Genomic DNA, 20,240 nt, shown 5'->3' on the forward strand with positions numbered 1-20,240 from the left:
TCACTGCAGAGCGGGGAAGCAGTGGCCGGCGGGGATACAGCACCCTGCGGTACCGGCGGGCATACAGCACCCTGCGGTACCGGCGGGCATACAGCACCCTGCGGTACCGGCGGGGATACAGCACCCTGCGGTACCGGCGGGGTTACAGCACCCTGCGGTACCGGCGGGCATACAGCACCCTGCGGTACCGGCAGGGATACAGCACCCTGCGGTACCGGCAGGGGCCCAGGCGCAGGATTGCAAGCCGGGATGGATACACTCATAGGAACAGCAGTTTTGCCCTGCTGCTGCCAAGAAGTCCACGTGCATGTAGTGATACTCTTACCCCGTTCCCAAGGGATCTGGGGTAAAACCAGGTCGCAGAGCAGCCCCGTGCAGGCAGCGTCACAACCCTCCTCACAGTGACAGTCGGAAACCCATTTCTTTTGGGCTGTCTGCATCGCTGGGCATGAATCAAGCGGTGCAGAGCTCTTTGGCTCCAGCACAGAAAAGCGCTCAGCTGTATTCTTGACCTACAGCATGTGAAAAACCCCACTTATATCGATGCGGCTTCTCACGGCTCGAATGTTGAAAACGTGGGCTTGAGGCCAGCGGGCTTCTTGCTTTGCCCAGGAGGGAGACCCCAGCACCCCGTGTGTCATGAAAATTCGCATCTGGCCCGTGCCGACCGAGGCGAGAGGCTGGGATGCAAAGCGTAGAATTACGAGGGTAAATATTTATTCATGCGCATGAGGTGTCCTAGCCAAATCGGGGCACCCGAATGTGGTTTTACACGGGGTTCTTATACCCTGCAAACAGTCAGGTACAACACGACTTGACTAATCGCTAACACCCACGCTACCAATTGCTAATCACAGTAAAACTTGGCAAAGCCGCTCTATTTCTGCAGCGTTCTTTCCGCTCGTCTATCGATCCAGGCGTCCCTGGAGTCAGCCTTGCTCGAGTTACTGATCTGTGACGCCAGACGATGCTTGGGAGGGTTTCAAAGCCGTGTCAGAGGGGCTGGGATGCTGGCGTTATCGTGGTCGTCCCGGGGTATCCTTTATCCTTCATGGACAGCTCTGAGCTTCCCAAAAGCAAAGTCCTTCTTCCCAGGGCCGGGCTGTCCTTTCGTTTACTTCAGCACGAACAATACCAAAGCCTCCAGTAAAATTCCACTCCCTCATCACATCACAGCGTGTCATGTGAACTAATAGATGCATTAACAAAGTTAGTGGACTTTCATGCTATAAAAGGCTGACGTAACAGGGAGGGAAGGGGGTCTGGGCACCCTTTGGGGGCCGCTTCGGGCAGAGGGGCAGGGGTTCCCTTTCGGGCTGGAACTGCCCACGCCCGGAAGGTTTCGCGAGGGGACCGGTGCCTCCGCAGCCTCCCGCCGCCCAGCTCCTCCTCCCGCGGGGGTCTGGCCCCCTCCTGCGGCCGGGCCCGGGGCTGCGCGGTTCCCCCCCGCCCCGGTGGGCTCCGGTTCTCCCCCCCCTCCTCCTTCCACCCGCTTTACGGGGAGGGCTAACCGGGCGGGCAGCTCCTCCAGCCACCCCACCGGCCCGCCTCTGCCCCCCCCCGGTTCTTCCTTCTTCTCCAGCCGGTGCTCGGTCGTGCCGTCCGGCCCCCGGGGGCCGCCCCCAGACCCGCCCCCGCGCTCGGCCCTACATAGGCGGCGGGGCCCGCCCCACCGGCTCCGGCCCGGCCCGCCCGGCTCCGCCATGGCCCCGGTGCTCCGGCTCTGCGCCGCCATGGCCCTGGCCCTGCTGCCCGCCGCCGCGCAGGACGTGGCGGGAGGTAAGCGCGGCCCCGGGCTCGGCTCTGGTGGGGTCCCCGCCCGGTTCCGCCGGTCCCGGTGGGGTGGGTGCGTGTCCCGGTACGGTGACCGGCTCTGAGCCCCTGTGATCGGCTGAGCCCTGCGGTCCCGGCCCTGCTGGGTGCTTCCCCCCCCCGCGCCGCAGGGGATGGGGAGCAGATCCTGGCAGCAAGGGCTCCTCGCAAGAGCACCCAAAAATCGTGGGTTTGCAGTTACTTTGAACCCCCGGTGCGTGAAGCCGTATGGGCTGCGCTCCGGGTGAGTGCTGGGCACCGGGTGGCCACTGGCCGGGGCCCTGTGGCCACTCAGGATGGGGACGGGCAGTGGGAGCCGGGAGGGCAGGTCCCATCCTTGCTGGCAGCTCCGCAGGGTGTGATCCTGCGCAGCACGGGGCACCGGTGTGTCCCTCTGAGATCTGGAAGATGGGGTGCTGGAAGAGAGGCTTTACTTGCTGCTTTTCCAGCTGCCACTGCATTGTAACTGTGCATTTAGGGATGCCAACGGCTCGGGCAGGAGTTGGGTACCCATCTGGGGCAGGGAGGGCTCGCTGGGCAGCCAGGCCCCCACCGATGGCCTTTTGGAGGCGATCCTCCTTCAGAACAGGGGAGACTGGCTGGGGGAGCCTCCGGCTGAGACCTTCAGACCAGGAAGAAGATGGGTGCTGTCAGATCCGGGCGAGGCTGACTGCCTCTCCTTGGTGGGTGGCACTCCGTGGGTGCCATGCCAGGTAGAGGAGAAGCTCTAGCAAAGGGTGGGGACAGCCCCCTTTCAGGGGTGTCCCAAGAAGTCTGCCCACTCTTCCGAGTGAGGAACTGTTCTCCACGTGATGACCAGCCCTCTGACTGCTGCGTGGTGGCTCCAGTTGGGAGGAGAGTGAAGACCAGCAATGTGTTTTGCTGCTTTCCTTCCACCCCAAGCCATTCACTTCACTTCTCTTGCAGCCAAGTAGCAAAAGCGTTATCCAGGAGGCCTCTAGCACAGCAAGAGCTGCTCTCCCACCTCTGTCCCCGAGGACTGCGGTGATTCCTGTGCCATCCTGTGCGAGCGGGCCGATCCCTTGAGATCGGGTGTTCGGACAAAACCCCAATCCTGAAGGGCTGCAAGGTCCTGGAAACGGCCTGTTCCCATATGGCTGTAAGAGGGTGGCTTTGACTTAACGGCTCGGAGGATGAACCCCGGCTGGGGATGCCAGGAGAGGGGACACCCCGGGGGAAAGCAGAGCATCAGTAGGAAGCCCAGTTAAAACCGCAGGCAGGCTCTCCTTTTGCCCGCCGATGGCCTCCTGCGGTGCAAGAGGGCGGTTTTGTGACTCCTTGTAAGCAAACAGTCTCAGGGGCAGCACAGGCGCTGTGATGCTTTTCCAGCCTCGGTTGGAAAAACGGGGAAGACGCAGCTTCCTAAAGTGTTTAAAATCTGCAATCTCGGCCTCTCCGGGCAGTGTGTAAACACCCTTATCTGAGCTACGTTAATAAATTGCCTGGTTGTTTGGAGGGCTGCTCAGAGCATGTGACTGTTGACAGTGGGTCACGGCTGAGGGTTCCTGCCAGCTGGAGAGAGAAAATGCAGCTTTGCTGCTTGTGCGTGTGGAAAACAAGCACCTCTGGGACTGATTTTTTTATTTTTTTCCTGCTGAAGGTGCTGCGAAGCAGTGATCCTTCTTCCACCAGTTACTGAGTAGTCAGGCCAATTGGTTTGTGGTTGTTTTTAAACCACAGGCAAACAGGCTGACGCTTGGACTCTTTAGGCAGGGGTGAGGTTTAAATGGCTGATCCTTAAGGGCTGGCAAACCACCCTTCCTGAGGATCTGGGGGAGCATACCAGTGAAAGGGCAGGCGAGTATCCTGTAGGAAGACTTTCCTGAAGAGCTAGCGCTCCCGGGAGCTGCAGGCAAGCCCAGCAAGGCGGCTGGACTGGGCCACCTTGTCCTGTGTTCAGACCTGATCCGTTCCCCCTGCCCGGCTGACCTACATCCCCTGGGGATGTCGTCGCCCACGGTGGCACTGGTCCCGAGGGCCGCCTGTGTCTATAGAGCAGGGGTCTTCCTCTGCCAAATAGGGGTGGAAACAGGTTCTGAACATGGATTTTGGCTGTGGTGCTGCTCCCATCACCTGGAGCGTTTCCTGCTGAAGGAGGGTTTGGATGAATTGGCTGGGGCAGGGTACGGCCCTCATCTGCAGCGGGAGGGTATGGGCTCCCACGGGGACCGTAGCTGCGTGTCCCCTGCCTTGTGCTCCTCTGCTTCTGCTTTTCCTGGTAGTAACTTCCTTCTCTGGGGCTTGTTTGCTTGAGCTGCTCTGTCATCCGGCAATATGGGACTGCACTGCCCGCCCAATGCTTGTCCTCGTTCTCGTCCTCGCAGGGTCCCTCCAGACCTTCCCTGGCTGTCCCGCTGCCTGCCGGCCACAGCAGATGCTCAGGCTTTTAGGGAAATAAGACCCAGGGAGAGGAACTCACAGCTTGGGGCTTTGGGTCAACGCAGACAAGGCAGATGACTTCCATTTGCATTTGGGCCTCCCACCCTGACACTGTGTTTTGAAGCTGGCAGCTCTTGCAGCAGCATTAAGCTGCATTGCTGCTGGTCCAACAGGAGTGACCGCCTCCTGGAGCAGGCAAAGCAGCGGGCAGGAGCAGGCTCCAAGGAGCCCAGAGTTTTAAACCACTGAGAAGCTCTTCAAAGTACTGAGGTGTCTTTTTTTTCCTTCCTGTAGATTGTCGCCAGTATACGAACAAGAGCTGTGAGGAGTGTCTGAAAAATGTCACTGTAAGTAGCAGCAGTAAAACTTTCAACCTCTTGCGATGCCTGAGAACATAGCATGGGCTCTGCGGGGCTGTTACGGAGCAGTTTCCCTCCTGGAAGCGGGGCTGCTCCCCTGCCCTCGTCCTGAGCACGCTGCAAATGCCACCCGCCTGTGACGGTGAGAGGGCCAGCACCCCTCGGTGCTCTGGGAAGAGGTTCCTAGAAACTGCTTGGGTTTTGTTGTACGCTTTTCGAGTCGAGTAATGGAATTGCTGAGCTCCTCCTCACGGATGGGAGACACTGTCAGGGGGATGCACACGGTGAAGGAGCTGAGTGGGCTGGACTGGCTGGTCGAGCTGCCCTTCCACCAGTCTGTGGGTGCCGTGGCACTGGGTGGATGCGGGATGCGTACCTGTGTCCTGCCAACCTCCGGTGCCTTATCTCTGATATCAGCAAACTTGAACTTGAGTCAGATCTCGCAGCTGATGTAGCCAGAACCAGTTTGACCAAACCCAACCGAATGCTGGCGTTGGGGGTTGGAGCCACCAGGAGAGGAGAGTGCAAAGCTGCTGCTGCAGGTAGTCTGGCTGGGAAAGACTAGCGAGGGCACACACAAACCTCTCTTGCTCATCAGCTCTGTGTTGAGTGGCTTTCTTCTTGTCCCAAAAATGCTGCGTGGAATAAACACAAAGGATTTGGTGATTACTACCATCATGCAAGCCAGGAGAAGGGTTCTCAGCATCTTTACTTGCTCTAGAAATCTGCACTCCCCTTGCCCACCTCTCCTGGTGCAGGCAAGCCTGATGCAGCCCGCGCTGACCGAACCCAACTGTTACTCCTGAGCGTCCCGTTGCTCCTGGCTGGTACCTGGCTCTCAGGAGCAGGCGGCGGTGGCCCCGTCGCTGCGGCTAACAAAGCAGAGCGTGGCTAACTGGCAGCACGGCCGCGCACCAGTAACGTTGTGCTGCCTGGTTCCTGTGTCCCAGTGCCTGTGGTGTGCCAGCAGCGGGAGGTGCGTGGAGTACCCCGTCCGAAGAGTCCTTCCCCCGGCCGACCTCTGTGAGCTCCGCTCTGCGCGCTGGGGAGTCTGCTGGGGTAAGTGGATCGCGCTCGAGCGCTGGCTGCCTTCAGCGCTGGCTGCCAAGCGGCACCGACTGCCGCTCGTGTTAGTGGTAATGGGGGCTTTCCCTTGCCTCCCTGTCTCGCTGCCGGTGTAGCAATGACAGGCTGAAGTCAATCAGGGTTCTGCAAACTTCCTGAAGCGTGGGCGAGAAAGCGGAGTGTGAGCAGTCCCTGCCTTCTGGTGAGAAGGACCTGCGGGGCTTTAGTTACTCTAAATACGTTCCTCCTGCTTTGGCGTGATGGAGGCTTCCAAACGTGGCTAGCACCTAGGAACAAGAGTCGAAGGCGCTCTGCAGGCAGCTGCCCGTGCCAGCCTTCCCAGTGCTCAAAGTGTGCCCACCAGCGTCTGACTCTTCGGCCGCTCTCTCCTCCGCACCCCCTGCATCGTTCCTTGCGCTGCTTCTGGCTCTTCACGTTTAGCGGTGTGGCCGCTGTCCCAGGCAGGCTCTTAAAATTCACGGGGGCTCTTGGAACCAGAAGTGAGGTGGCTTCTCTGGAGGCCTGCGTGGGTTTTTTAGTGCTGAGCGTGCCCGCGGTCCTGCTCAGCTCTTACCCACCTGAGAAAATACCCTCTTCCAAAACTAGCCCTGCGTAAGCTGTGCTGCAGCTGGCTGCCTGCAGCCAGGTCACCTCCAGCAGCTTTTTTTTGGCTACCAGCTGAGTGTTGGCTGCCTTTCCTCCTTGGTGCTCTGTTTCCTGGTGGGTTTCTGGAGAAATTTAGTGTCTTGTTTAGACCAAGCTTGGTGCATGCTCATGCTCAGACAGAACCCAGCTTTTGGGGGCTGGGGCAGCTAGGAAGCAAGCTGGGGCTTGATTTCTCTCACCTATCCCCTTGATGGGGAACTTGGAGTTGAATTGTGGTCGCCTGTCATCTATTGTGCTCGAGGCTGGGCTCTCTCCTCTACCCACAAGAGAGTTAAAACCACTCCCATGCCTCGTGGAGGAAGAATCTCCTCTTTGTGAGCACTACCGTATGCTTTCCTGAAACTTGTATAAGACCTTGAAATACTAGTTTTTTTATGTGAGTAGCTTCACAAAAGGTTTCATTATAGAAGAACGCATTCCTTCACTTGTAAAACTCGCTTTAGAGGAGATTAGTCCTGTGGGAGATTAGCTCTTAAATGAGTCTGCATTTTTGGTGTGTGTGACTTAAGCCTTTATCATCAGGTGGAGGAGTGCCCAGTGCTCTGCCACGGACCTCTCTCTGTGGGAAGGGGTGATCTGAACCCCAGGCTTACCCTGAAAGCCAAGGTTTCAGAAGCACCAATACAGACACATGCTGGTGGAGGAACTCCCTTTTGAGCTGAAGAGCCTGTTTGGGTTTGTCTCTCCCGCACTGGGCTGACTTCTGATCCTTGGCTTTTGGGCTGTTCCCCTACATGACTCCGTGGGTCTGTCGCAGTGCAGGCAGCGAAAGCTTCGCGTTGCTCCGAGGCAAGACAGTGCCGTGGACAGTCAGGTCTCAAATACCATCTTTCTCAAAGCCTTACTGGGAACACGGACCTACAGACCTCCCTGCTGCTGGGTGACTGCTGGAGAGGCTGCACGAGCCCGCTTGTGGGGACCAACGCAAGCGTCTGCACGCTGGTGGCTTGCTTACTTCTGGTCTCACTGGTGACCTGCTAGGCCATGGCAGCTGCCTGCGGTTGGTATCTGGAACCGCATTTCTTGCATGCTGCTTTGCCACGGTCGCCTGGGTAGGGACGCAGTATGATTTGAGAGTCAGATGGCACAGTTGTTGGCAGCGATGAAGCTCTCCGCTGGGAGGAGGAGGCTTTGAAAGCAAGTTCAGTGGTGGAGTCTGCTCAGTCTGGAGCACCCCAATAAGCCTGCTACCGCTGAGTCCCTGCAGCGAGGGGACAGGCAGGCATCTCCTGAAATGCACCCTGTGCGGTGCTCAGGCTTTCCGCTGGGCTCACGGTCTGAGCTGCGTGGAGAAGAGGGGATCGGAAGTGCTCTGAGCAGGCTCCAATGCACTGGGATTTCTGTAACGTGGCTGCTGTGCGTGAAGTGGCTCCTAAACAAGTATTTCCACAGGCCCAAGTCTCTGAACAGTCTGAATCATACTTGGAAGAAACCTCTCTTTGTTGCAAAGGATTTCAGGTGATGTCTAGATATGTCCGTTTTGGCGGGTGTCTCTACTGCTGTTGCTGCAGGAGCTGAGTAGGACGGCTGCCTCCCGGGGGCCAGGGCTCAAGGCCGCTGCTTTGCCACCACGTCCCAGCGGGTTTTGTGCTGTGCATGGGCGAGCAGATCCCCCAAGCCCTGGGAGACGTGGCGGTGGGGTGCACGAAGCAGCCCTCCGCCTTCAGCTGCTTCAGCAGCGCTGCTGGCCCCAAGCTGATAAATCCCAACGGATCTTGTCTCACTTTGTCTCCCGCCCAAGGACTCCAGACACCCGTAAGTGTCTCCAGTCCACTGGCATCTCATCTTAGATGACTTCTGAGGCTGGCTCCTGTGGGCAGTAACTCCAGTGCCGGCTGTGGCCTCTCCGTTGGAGGTTGCTCCTCAGCACTGAAGCCTCCAGTTTTTTTTTCCCCCCTTGATGGGTTACTGTTCACCTGGATTAGTGATTAAGACAGCTTTGCTCCCGTTTCTGCCGGAGGAGTTTGACCTGAGTGCGTTTGTTCTTGCCTTTCTTCATAGCCAGTAACTGAGCACTATAGTTAGCAGCTACATATACTCGGTGTGTACGTGCTGGTGCCAGTGCTTGGTATACCTATAGATAATGATGTCCATCTTGCTTTCCCAGGCTGTTACGCATGTCTCCAGCCCAGTTACTGAAGCTGCTGGTGACAGTAGCCGTATGCTTGTAAATATTGTAACTCCAGGCAGCTACGTACTTGTGTGCTAAATGTGTTTTGTCAAATCCTTTAGTGAACTTTGAAGCCCTGATCATTGCGATGTCTGTGGTGGGAGGAACGATCCTTATCATGTTGGGGGTCTGCTGCTGCTGCTGCTGTTGTAAGAAAAAGAGCAAAAAGCAAGTATCGGAGGGGTTCCCTTCTTTCTCGGAGTAGCTCAGATGCAACCACGTGCTGTTGCAGAACTGAGTGCCGAGCGCTGCTAACGGGCTCTTCTGTCTGTCAGGCCGGACAAGGATGACGAGAGAGCGGCCAGGGAGCGGGAGAAGAGGCGGGTGCGGCAGGAGGAGAGGTGAGGTTGCCCCACAGCCCCTGCTCCCCTGTGAGCGAGCCACGCTGCCTCAGGCTGCAGAACGATTTGGCTCCTGCCTGTACCGTCAAATGTGATGCCCGGAGGCACGTGGGGCTCGACACGCGCAGTCAGTGGCTGCTTCAACCCTAGCTCAAACGTAAACCTCACGAGCAACGTCTTTCTGGGGTGACTCATGGATGCAGCATCACAACAGTGTTGTGTATGCGACTCCCCGAGCGCTGCAGACGTGCGTGGGCTCTGGTGGTCCCCGGTGCCTCCGGGAGGTGGGCGGCGGGGGCCTGAGCAAACCTGGCAGCCTGGAGCTCCCTAGGTTGGGAAGAAGCAAGGAGCTGTAGCTGCTTTTGCTTGGTTTTGTATCGCCAGTCACTGACTCGTGGTTTTTCTGTTTGCTTCTTGCAGGAGAGCAGAGATGAAATCACGGCATGATGAAATCCGAAGAAAATATGGTACGGTGCTGACGTGAGCCATTCAAACTAAGCTTTAGATCGAGCAGCCTCAGTAACTGTGTTCCCTGCTATGGTTACAGCTGCAGAGGAGACCTGGCCCACAGGGAAAACACAGTCTCCGCTTCCCCCATCTCAGTGAATTGCTCTCTTGCCCTCTGGGAGCAAGTGTAGCGATGCTTGGGTCATGGCGTGTGACCCCACACAAGTGCTGCTCCTCTTGGGCAAGGAAGAGGGAGTGTTTAACACTCCCTGGGACCTGCGTCCTCTGAACTCACCAGGTGGGAGAAGCTGCTGGGGCTTGACTGGAGGGGAGAAGCAGAAGCTGGTAGACAGAGCACCAGCCGTAATGCCGCTGCCCTTCAGGCGTGGCCCTCCGGCAGCCCTGTGGTCAGGGGGAGCCAGCAGCCCGGGGTGGGGGGGCCAGGCGGGAGCCTGGGTGCCCACAGCTGCAGGAGCACAGAGCGGGCGCCAGCCCGACCGCAGAGCCGGTCCTCTGTGCCGGCAGCGGTTCCCGGGGAGATGGCTCAGTCCCCCGGTGCTGGGAGCGCACAGCATCCCTCCGGGGGCTGGACTGTCCTTCAAGTGAGTCCCACGGCCCCAGGGCGAGTGGGGACCTGCCTGAGGGGGACAGCAGCTTGGGAGGAAAGGGGGAGCAGACGGCTGCTCGGAGCCGGTGGAGGGGTCTCTCCTCCCTGCCCGTCGGGGCTGCTGGGGGCTCTCCCAGGGTGGCCGTGGAGCGGGGAGCAGTCAGGCTCATGCACACTGAGCGTGGTGGTCTCTGGCTTTGCGGGGGGCCGCAGGGAAAGCTGGAGACCCTTCCTCTGCCTGCAGCTGCTGCCCGCTGCAGGTCCAGCTTGGGCAGGAGATCCAGGGGCCTCTGGCTAGGCTGGCTCCTCTCGGGGAGGAAGAGCAGGCAAAGCTGTGCCTGAAGGAGCTCGTGGTGGGGGAAGCACCTGCTTGTGGAAGTGGAAGAGCTGTGCTCCAGGGCTGTCTTGCCATGCCAGGGCTCTGTCTTGCTGCAGCCTGACCGCAGAGTTTGCAATCTCATCCTTTCTGGCTGTTCCTCCTCAAAAGTGTTGGGCCGGGGCTGGGAAAGCAGCCAACAGAGTGGCACGGGGCCTTGTCGCTGGCCCAGATAGTCAGCCCCATACCCTGCCTTGCTGTCTCCCCGTCTGTGGATGTAGGAGCAGGGGAGCAAGTCTAAGAACAGTTTTAATTTCATTTGGGTCTGGGCTCTCTGCTTCCAAGTCCAGTCCAACAGAAGGAGGGTGCAGAAGGGGTGCTCTGGAAGATCAGGCGTGCTGCTTTACCTGGACTTTATGTGGACTGCCTGGGAGAGGAGTTTGCCATCTGATCGAGCTTCTTCATGGACCTCTCCTCTTGTGCAGAGGAGGAGAGTGAAATAGTGCTGACTGCATGCATGGCTCGAGGAAGGGCAGGTCTTGCAGAAGGACAGCAGGGCAGGAGGCTGGATGAAGCACGAATGACAGAGTTGTTACCAAGAACTAGGTTTCTTGCTGGCCGTGACTGGTGTGGCAGCTGCTGTCTGAACGAATCTCTCTTCTCTTCTAGGCCTGTTCAAGGAAGAGAACCCTTATGCAAAGTTTGAGAATTAGCATCTCCAGACCTGCCCGCCCCGGTGAACAGTGCCTTCCCGCAGAGCCGCAGGACTCCACGCTCCCCCCGCCACGAGGAGACCGCCGTGGTGCCACTTCCCGCCTCAGCTGCCACAGAAGATGAGCCAAATGCTTGGTGACACCATTGTCCCCACTCCAGATGCTCGGTTTGCTCCAGAGCTTTGCTCTTGCTCTGCTGATGCAGGAAAACGTGGTGGCAATACCTGAGGATGACACATTTGTTCTCACTCACCCCTGGGGTGGTAACGGAGTCCAAAGCAATGCAAATAACAGTCCTTGTCCCTGGCCAAGGGCAAAAGCAACTTTATGCATCTTTCTTGCTCCTGCCTCACCAAATACCCTTCACACACACAGAGCCAGGCTCTTCTGTCCCCAACTTTCTTTTTCTCTTTTTTTCTTTTAGTATAGGCAAAAGCCAGCAAGAGTTTCTTGACTCGTGGGTCAGCAGGAGGCCTTGGCTGTTACTCCAAGTGCCTGTACTTGTCCCAGCACATTGTCATTCCTTTCAAAAAGCACAAGTTTCTGGTTAACTCGGGCCTCCAGGAGGAAGGTCCTGACTCTCCTACCTCTCTGTGCCTTTCTAGAATGGTGGTCTCCTGGGCTTGATGGCCACGGCTGATAGCAATACTGTAGGATTCAGATGCATTTACAATATGTTGACTATATATTAAACTGATTTGATTACTATCCTAGTCTGAAAGAGTTTAATTCTGCTTCCACACCAGGTACAGGTTGGCAGTGATGGCTGATGGAGTCGTCACCGTTACGTGGCCCTGGCTCGTCAGGCCCTGATGAGGTAGCTGAGGGAGGCAGAAGCAAGGCTGCCTTGAACTCTTGCGGGGCTTGAAAGGAGGAGTCTGTTCGTGGAGATGTTCGGTTGTTAGGAAAAGCTGGGTGTTGGGAGTAACGCTGCTCTCTAAGAAAGGAGCTGGGTCCTTCTGCAAGAGCTTGGCCTGTGTCCCCTTGCACCCCTGAGAGCCCTTGTCTGAGTGGGGTGGCCTGGGGGCTCCTGGCAGCGTTGGGCGCAGACTAAACCCCATGCCGTGCTACCTGCGTAAGGGACCCAGGGGTGGGGAAAGGAGGATGGGAGCTGACTGCTCTTATGTGGTCCTACACTTGACCAAAATTGGCTTTGCAGTATGAAGGAGCCTTGCATGCAAGCAATACATCTACCTTGATAGTTTTGTCTAAGAAAAGCTGACTGTTGCCTTCTGTCTGCCAGGTGGGGTGACTCGCTCCGGGCTGCAGATGGTAGCGTTTCTGTGGGCTTGCATAAAATGCTCCATTTGCATTGCCAGGCTTATGGCCCTCGGACACAAACTGCTCGAGCTGAACTTCTGAAGCGAAACCAGCTGTGAAACCTTGCTGCTGCTGCCTGAGCTGTGCGCTGGCTGCCAGAATCTGGCTGGCTTTTGCCAGGATGGTCAGAGATGCAAGACTTGCAGGTGACTTTTAATCTCAGCTCTCTCTGGCTGCTGCCAGAAGATGCTCGGCTTCAGGTGGTAGGAACAAAGTGAATGACTCTGCCAATGCTGAATAAGGACCTGGTCTGTAACCTGGGCCCCTGTTAGTGTGAACTAGGCTGCAGCGCTGGGAGGAGGACTGAAAGAGTAGGGTCAGGTTGCCAAGCTCTTGTGGGTGCTCTCCCATCTTCTGTCCTAGTTGGTTGGACCGGCTGGGCAGGGGCTGCATCCTGGTGCCACCAGTCAAGAGCTGTGAGAGGTGGTGACAGCATCTTATCCGGCTGTGCGTGGCTGGGAGGCGATGCTTTAAAGAAATCCCCAATGCCCCGCGTTCGGTTTGGAGCATCTTGCGCAAACTGCCCTGTGCGCACGGAAAACGAAGCGTGGAGCCCTGTAAGGAGAAGTGAAAATGTTGATAAAGCTCCTGGTTGTGCCCTGTGCTTTACTGGGTATGCTGGCCTGGAGGGGCCGTGGTCCCCCTGCCAACCACAGATACGGGGGACCCTGTGGGAGCTTTCTTTAAGAACAAGCAATGTATGGGGGCAGCTGGTGCTAAACGGCAAAGCTGTTAGAGCTGCCTTTACCCCTCCTGGGCTGCGATGGGCTCCGCGTCCCATCCTGCCCTGGGGACTGGGACCACTATAATCCCTTTGGGCTACCTGAGCACTTCCACTGGCCCTGCTCCCAGCACTAAAGGGCGGTGCTCCCAAAACCATCAGGGATGGGAGACCCCTGCGAGCAGGTTCCCCTCGCCGGGACCCCACGCGTTACAGGCTCTGTCCTCTGCTGAACCGGGGGAACCGGATCCCTGCCTGGATGGAGCATAACCGGGGGACAAGCAGAGGGCATGCCGTGCCCGGTTATCGCTGGGCAGAAGCGCTGTGTCCTGGGCTCCAGCATCCCCAGCCCGGCGGCTGCCTTCCATAGCCTGGGATGGAGCTTCTGCTAATTTTGCTAATTACTGCCGTGAAGGTTGCTGTGTGCAGGTATCGTGTGGCTGATGTGCTGCAAAGCTGGCGATCCCCTTGGCTTGGCTGGCCCGTGGCGAGGAGGTGAAGCGTGGTCCCTGAGCGGCTGAGATGCCTGCCCAGGTCTGGGAAGAAATACTGTAACCGAGAGCTGAGCCTAGCATCTAAAAAGACCCTTTGTGAGGATTAATTAGTCTTTTGCAAGGCTGCCACGCTGGGAAGGCTGCCCTGCGTGGGGCAGGGGGAGCAGATGGTGATGGGGACGGCAGGGTCGAGGGGTGGGACAGCGTGCCTCACCTCACGGCCGAGGACGACGGGCACTCGGAGGATGCACGGGGGAACTTGGAAAGAAGGGGTTAACGGGGTGTAACGGGGAGCTTGGCTTTGAGCCACAGGACAGTCGCACATATAGGGTGCTGCGACTGTGGGACAGCCCTGCACAAAAAGGCCAGACAAAGCTGGCGCTCGGCCGATTCCCACGGCCCGGCACGGCCGCAATGCCGTGTATTTGGAAAGGTGGGACAAACAGCCAACGCCCTGGGGGAGATGAAATCCCTGGGTAATAACGGAGCTGTGAGCAAGGGCCTCCTGCCTGCAGGCAGAGGATGACCATGCTGGGGTGGCCTGCCATCACCGCGGCCACTTCCATCCCTATGTGGGGCCATGGCAGGGGCGGCGGCAGCAGCAGCGGGGCCCCGCAGGTCCCCGGCGCCGGAGATTCTCCGCCGAGCTTGGGGAGCGCAGCCCCCCGTGCCCCGCCAGCGTGTCCGGAGCCTGTCCGGGCAGTGGGACAGCGACAGGCGCGGCCGGCTCCACTATCCGCCGGAGACCAGCGAAGACCCATCGTGGCTGCGGAGGGTGCGGGAGGAAGAGCCGGGCTCAGGGGACCACGCGCGCCGCCTCCCCCGGCTCCGCTTCTGAGCGGGGCGGCCGGGCCCCCCGGGGTCCCTCTGAAATAAAAACCCCGGGGATGCTGAGAGGGGCCACGCCTGGTTTCTTCCGTGCCGGTTTGCTCCTTGCTGCAGAACTGGGGCAGTGGGAGGGAGATGGCCCTGGGAGCTGGGGGAGAGGGAAGGATATGGCTGTGGGAGCTTGGGGAGAGGGTGGGATATGGCTCAAGAACTGGCAGAGAGGGAGGAATGTGGATGTCGGAACTGGAGGAGAGGGGCCATTGCTGGTTTCTTCCGTGCTGCTTTGCTCATCCCTGCGGGGATGCACCCCCAGAAGGGAAAGGAGAAAGGGGAAGGAGAAAGGGAAAAGGAAGGGAGTTCCCTGGACTCTTCCAAGCAGATCCCCGAAGGGGCCAGCGTCTGCTCTCCTGAAGGCCAGGGCAAGGAAGGAGGCTGAGATGGAGGTTTGGGGGAGACCCTCCTCTCCTCTCCTGGTCCCGCACACCCCCGTGCTGCGGAGGGCTGCGATCCCGCGGGGAGGCTCTCCGGGCTGGGGGAGGCAGCCCTGGCACAGCCGCCTGCCCACGGGAGAAGCGGCCCCAGCCGGGATGTGCCTCGTATTTAGGGAGTCTCTTCTTCAGGGAAACCCGGAGCCCTTCCCCGTTCCTCTCCAGCAGGGTCTCCTCTCTCCAGCACCGCTAACCGCCTGCCCTCCCGGCTGCTCGGCCGGCTCCCGGGAGGCTCCCGGCCAGGCCCATATTGGAGACCCCGGCCGGGCTGTGCTTTGGGGCTGGAAGGCTTCTGGCCCTCCCCCGGTGTCCGCCCGGTCCCCCTGCCGGCAGCACGGCAGGTGCAGCTGCTCGGAGGGGGCGGCCCCGGCTGCTGCCCCGGGCGGGCGGCCCGCCGTCAGGCGGCAAGCCGCCGGCCTCCCCTCCCACCGGCCGCTCTATGCGCGGCGGCGGAGCGCCCGGGCGGGCGACGCACACAGCGACCCCGTGCGGCTCGGCGGGGACCCGGCTGTCCTTGGCCCCGCCCCTTGGCCCCGCCCCTCCGCCCGCCGCCCTTTCCGGTTCCCCGTGACGCACTTTCCCGAGCCGCCCGGCGAGGTGCGCGCGGTCGCCTTCCCCGCCCCCGGCCGGCTACGGGCCGCCCCTCACGTGACCGGGCCGGGGCGGCCAATGGGCGCGGGGGGCGGCTGGCGCGGCGGCTGGGCGGGGGCGGGGGCGGGGCCGAGGCGCGCGCTCTCGCGGGCGGCAGGCGGCGGCGGCGGCGGGAGCCGAGGCGGGAGCCGAGCGCGCGGGCCGCTCCCTCAGCGCGCGCGCGCGCGCGCCGTCCCCTCCCCTCCCCTCCCCCCCCCCCCCCCCGCCCGCCCCCCGTCCCGTCCCCGCCGCCATGTCGGAGGAGAAGCCCAAGGTGAGGCGCGGCGGGGCCGGGGTAGCCGCGGCGTGGCGAGGCCCGGGGAGGGGGTGGGGGGGAGGAAGAGGCTTCCCCGCCGGGCCCTGGGGCAGGGCTGCCGGTGGGGCCCGGCCCCGCCCTCCCCGCCCCGCCCCGCCCGGCGGCGTGCGGCGGCCAAGATGGCGGGGTGGGCCGGGCCGGGGCCAGGCGGGAGGAGGAGGAGTAGGAGGAGGAGGCGGCACCGCGGAGCCCCGGGCCCACGCCGCCCCGGGGGAGACCGCCCTGCCTCCGCAGCGGGTGGCGGCCGGCCCGAGCGCGACCTCCGGCCCCGCTTCGAGAACGGCGGCGGGGCTACCGGGAGCTCGCGTGGGGCCGCGGCGGGGCTCACCGGCAGCACGGCTCGCCTGGCCGGGCTCTGAACCCGTTTCTTTCTCCCGTTTTTCCATCCAGGAAGGCGTGAAAACGGAGAACGACCACATCAACCTGAAAGTGGCGGGGCAGGACGGCTCCGTGGTGCAGTTCAAAATCAAGCGGCACACCCCGCTGAGCAAGCTGATGAAGGCGTACTGCGAGCGGCAGGTAGGCACGGCTCCCCCGGGCCGCTCCCGCCGCTCCCCCCTCTCCTTGGGAAGAGCCCTCGGGATGGTGGAAACTTCGCTGGAACGTTAAAAAAGAAAATAAAAAAAAATACCGGCGTGTCAGGGCGTATAGATCCGTATAGGTGCGTGGGAGAGCGAGGACTTGGGATGCTGTCAGCTCTGAAGCGGCAGAGCCTTTCTCTTCAGTTAAGGAAAGCTGCCTCTTCCTCATCGGGTGCTCGGAGAGCTCCGCAAACGCCCCGGGGTGGCGTGACCGAAACTTCTCGAACTTCTTTCCCCGGCTCTGAGGCCCGTGCGCTCTGAATTTTTTAACCTCGTAACCCTCAGTTCTGTCAGCCCTAAAAAAACTTTATCGACTTTACGCAGAGCGTGTTTTCCATTCGGAAAAACGGCCCGAAACAAATCCTCCTGTGCCGTGACTTTCGTTGCGGGGGGGGATTGTGGTTTATTTATTTTATTTTTTCTCCTCACCTTCCTCCCTGCGCGGTTTGGACCGCCGTATTGTGGGGCCGGCGGCCGGCCGCTCCCGTGTCGGAGGGGCCGTTCCCCGGTGCCGCCGAGGTAAACGGGCGAGGGATTTAGCCCGGCTTTCGGGATGAGAGGAGGCAGATTCCGTTTGCCGGCGTTTTCCCCTGGTCCGTAGACCTCTTCGGAGAGGGGCGGGGAGTTTTGGGGTTCACGCGGCTCTGCGCGCGACTGGGAAGCGTGAATCGCGCGGGGGTTTCGAAGGGTTTTAGGGGGCAAAGCGAAGGCCTCGATCCCTGAGGCAGGGAATAAAGACTGCCTCGTGTGATCAAATGCTGTTAAAACGGGATTCAGTCCTGAATTCAACTCGGGTTTTAAGGGCAGCGTTAACTTACTAACATTAGACCCGGGCCTTTTTCTAATAAACCTTGCACGTAAAAATCTGCGTTAGGTCCTGGAAGTTCTTTTTCCCTCGAACAGTCGTCTTCACGGTTCCTTTTTTTCCATCAGAAGGAACTAGAGCTGGGAGCAGATGCCTGGCATGAGTGAAAACTTGTCTTAACTATCGGTGCTGATAACTAGTTAGGCAAAAAAGTATTTTTTTCAGATTTTTTTTAAAACGTTTTCCTTTGAGTCAACTTAATCTGCCGTTACTTCTCCGACTGCGTGAGAAACAAGCGCTGCTCCTTCCTGACGCGTCCTCTGAGGCCTCGGAGAATGGTGTATTGATCGATCTCTTCTTCAATTACCTTCGTAAATTAACTTTTGATATCTGTGCCTTGCAGAGCAGGATCCGAACCTGGATCGGAACCAGGTGCCAGACCCGCACCCGTGGTTCCGTACGGAGTCCTTGCTCTGACCGCCGTCGCTCAAACAGCTCCGCTCCTCAATTTATATAGCGAGATAGATGCGCTAAGTTTCCTGTCCGGTTAAATCTTTCCAGTCTTAATTTTGTTAATATTTGTTCTGACAGCAAATCCGTACGTGTTTTGTTTGGATTCAGAAAGAAAAGCGTGGTTTCTCATATTCATTACTTTAAACTTGCAGGGCTTGTCGATGAGGCAGATTAGATTCAGATTTGATGGACAACCGATCAGTGAAACAGACACACCCGCACAGGTACGAAAAATACTTCTGCTGCCAATTGCCGTACAGGTATTTCGATGTCCGCGTGCGGATCGGAGGGGTTTGAAATCAAAATGATTCTGAAAGAGTTGCTCTTAAGTTTAGGACGTTCTAAATCATTTGTCTAGGGTGGGATTTTTTTTTTTTTTCCCCCTCCCCCAGTTGAATGTTTTCACTGTTGGGGGGCGGAGGGGAAGAAAATGTGTAGGGGCATCGGTGCTGAACAAGCCGGCGCTGGTGTGGAAAAGGAGCCCTGGCAAGTGCTGGCGTTTTCGGCTCTGTCCTACTCCTGCGTCAGCCCCTTCAGAGCCGGCACCGAAGCTGTAGCTGCCGTCGGCGCCGGCAACGCCGAGAACGTGGGGAATTTCTTGGGCTGGCGAGGCCCGAGGCAAGGAACGGAGGAGACGCTTGGCTGGGTGATTTGTTGTGGAAGAGGCCAAACCGCCGAGTTTGGTCTGGCTGAGGAGCGTGCCTCTGAACGCCGTTTCGGTGTTGGCGATGCTCCGGTCGGAGAGGCGATGGAGTGCCCGCTCTGGAGTGGCTGACGGAAAGGGTTTCAGGCGTTAATTAATTAAAATTACACCTTAAGTGCTCTGTTACCGGTGCTGGTTAGGAGCAGAGCGCCAAGCGCTTTTGTAACCGTGTGTATTTCAAGTCTTGTATTTTCCGTGTTACTCTAACAGCTGGAGATGGAAGATGAAGACACTATCGATGTGTTCCAACAGCAGACAGGTGGAGTGTGTTAAGACGTGCTGTCCTTTTGAGAAGAGGAGTTTAAGGATCCTCGTCGCACCTCACTCTCTCATCTGTCCTTGGATTTGCTATTAAACAGTAAACAAATGAACATGCCAATCACACGGGATTCTTCTAAACTTTAGAGGACATTTACCAAAATTGCTTGTTGTCTTTGACGTACTGCGTGTGCAAGTCAAAACAGTATCTGCAGGGATTAATCTATATCTTAAATTGGGCCAATTTGATTTAAGTTCAGATTAAGTAATATGCGTTGTCTCTCTGCTGTTATCTTTTTTTTTTCTTTCTTTCTTTTTTTTCTTTCTTTAAACCTGTGGCCTAAATACTCATCCATGTGTTAGGACATGGAGCGTTCATTCCTGGCTCTTGTCGGTCTTGCCCCTCTGTTTAATTCTAATCATGTAAATAATTCAGTATATTTTCATGCCAATGGTGAGTGTCAAAGTTTCCTTTTAAGATATGCCGAAGGGAAGGAGAAGAGATGCTGATTTTAAGTTTTTAGCGCGTGGTGCAAACACAGTTACTTCAGAAGCGGTAAGCCTGTGACACAAGGCTGGTACGTGCAGATACAATGCTTAGTATAGAGTCGGAGTTTAAAATATTGCAGATTTACATGTGCTTTGTCATATTATGATAAAGTCGTCTGAAATATACTTTTTTAATGCAGAAATGAGATTTGTCCTGAGTTATTGTCGGAACCGGAGTTAGCGGAGCAGCTGGTCCAAAAACTTAACGCTCGTGACGGAGCAGCGGTATTTTTTGTTGGGCAAGCTTGTAAAAAGAGAAACCCGTCGCTGCAGCTTCAGCCGTTTGCCGCTGTGCCAGGCAGAATCTGTCACCTTTCTCCGGCTCCCTTTAGTACATCTCTCTCTTTCTCAGTGGGTACTAGAAGTGTGCGGCCTCAGGTTTCTTTTTAATACTTGTTTTTGGTGGATAAACTTGATAAATGAGGGGGGGGGGGGGGAAATGCCTTTTAATGTCACCGAGCTGTATGTGCAGAAGAGCTGTCAAGAACCTGGTGAGCAAGGAAAGAGGTGTGTGTGCGTGTACGTGTGTTCCAAAAAAAAAAAAACCAAATCCAAAAAGCTCTACTGCCTCCCAAAACTCGCTGAATTTTAAACGCGTTTGTGTGATGGGTTTGAGCTCCGCGCGAAGCGTGGGGTCTGTTCCAGGTGAGTTTTTACAACGGCCATCCTGTCGTCCCTCGATGGGTTGTCCGCTGCTGCTCCATGGGATCGTTACCTGCCTTTTATATTTACCCGACCCGTTTGGCCGTGTTAGATCATCTCCCGCTCGCTGGACATCTTGCTGGAAAGGCCCTTCTTTTCCTTTTCATTTTCTTGTACGCGGGCTGGGGCGGGACGCCCCGTAGATCTCGCTGTTTATTCACCGATTTGTACGTTTATTTGTTGTCCCTTTACTATTGTATACAGTAAATATAGTTTGGTACTCTGTCTCCTGCCTTACGCTTTGTACGGCGGCGCTCCCCTCGCCTCGGCCGCTTGTTTCCCTTCCCGGCGCGGAGGCGGATGTGCTGGCGGCCCTTTGGACGTCCACCTTGGAGACTCCTGAGGTAGCAGACATACGTGGCCAGGTAATAAATCACCGGGGTATCTGCTGCGCTCCTCCGTTAGCAGCAAAACTCACCCTCCCTGGGGGATTTTA

General features: G+C 58.0%; 2 protein-coding genes across 3 annotated transcripts; both read left to right on the top strand.

The window, feature by feature from the left end:
- The first annotated feature begins 1,681 nt into the window (after window positions 1-1,681).
- PTTG1IP (PTTG1 interacting protein) lies at window positions 1,682-11,604 on the top strand. Its single transcript, XM_050902404.1, has 7 exons — window positions 1,682-1,779; window positions 4,507-4,559; window positions 5,522-5,630; window positions 8,535-8,640; window positions 8,748-8,813; window positions 9,234-9,280; window positions 10,853-11,604. The coding sequence occupies exons 1-7, from the start codon at window positions 1,704-1,706 to the stop codon at window positions 10,894-10,896; spliced, it is 501 nt and encodes a 166-aa protein (XP_050758361.1). The 5' UTR covers window positions 1,682-1,703; the 3' UTR covers window positions 10,897-11,604.
- A 4,016-nt stretch (window positions 11,605-15,620) lies between these two features.
- LOC127019973 (small ubiquitin-related modifier 3) lies at window positions 15,621-19,250 on the top strand. Of its 2 annotated transcripts, XM_050902353.1 has the most exons (4): window positions 15,621-15,651; window positions 16,084-16,212; window positions 17,745-17,816; window positions 18,506-19,250. In XM_050902353.1, the coding sequence occupies exons 1-4, from the start codon at window positions 15,631-15,633 to the stop codon at window positions 18,566-18,568; spliced, it is 285 nt and encodes a 94-aa protein (XP_050758310.1). In that variant the 5' UTR covers window positions 15,621-15,630; the 3' UTR covers window positions 18,569-19,250. The 2 variants fall into 2 exon arrangements, with proteins under 2 accessions (XP_050758310.1, XP_050758311.1); XM_050902354.1 differs by lacking the exon at window positions 17,745-17,816.
- The last annotated feature ends 990 nt before the right edge of the window (window positions 19,251-20,240 follow it).

This window comes from Gymnogyps californianus, chromosome 10 (assembly GCF_018139145.2).
Source record: "Gymnogyps californianus isolate 813 chromosome 10, ASM1813914v2, whole genome shotgun sequence".
NCBI lineage: Eukaryota > Metazoa > Chordata > Aves > Accipitriformes > Cathartidae > Gymnogyps > Gymnogyps californianus.

Coding starts and splice junctions, on each gene's coding strand:
- PTTG1IP (XM_050902404.1), top strand. CDS start 1,704: ATGGCCCCGGTGCTCCGGCTCTGCGCCGCCATGGCCCTGGCCCTGCTG. Junction 5,631..8,534: donor GCGCTGGGGAGTCTGCTGGG/GTAAGTGGATCG, acceptor CAAATCCTTTAG/TGAACTTTGAAGCCCTGATC. Junction 8,641..8,747: donor TGTAAGAAAAAGAGCAAAAA/GCAAGTATCGGA, acceptor TCTGTCTGTCAG/GCCGGACAAGGATGACGAGA.
- LOC127019973 (XM_050902353.1), top strand. CDS start 15,631: ATGTCGGAGGAGAAGCCCAAG. Junction 15,652..16,083: donor TGTCGGAGGAGAAGCCCAAG/GTGAGGCGCGGC, acceptor TTTTCCATCCAG/GAAGGCGTGAAAACGGAGAA. Junction 16,213..17,744: donor AGGCGTACTGCGAGCGGCAG/GTAGGCACGGCT, acceptor TTAAACTTGCAG/GGCTTGTCGATGAGGCAGAT.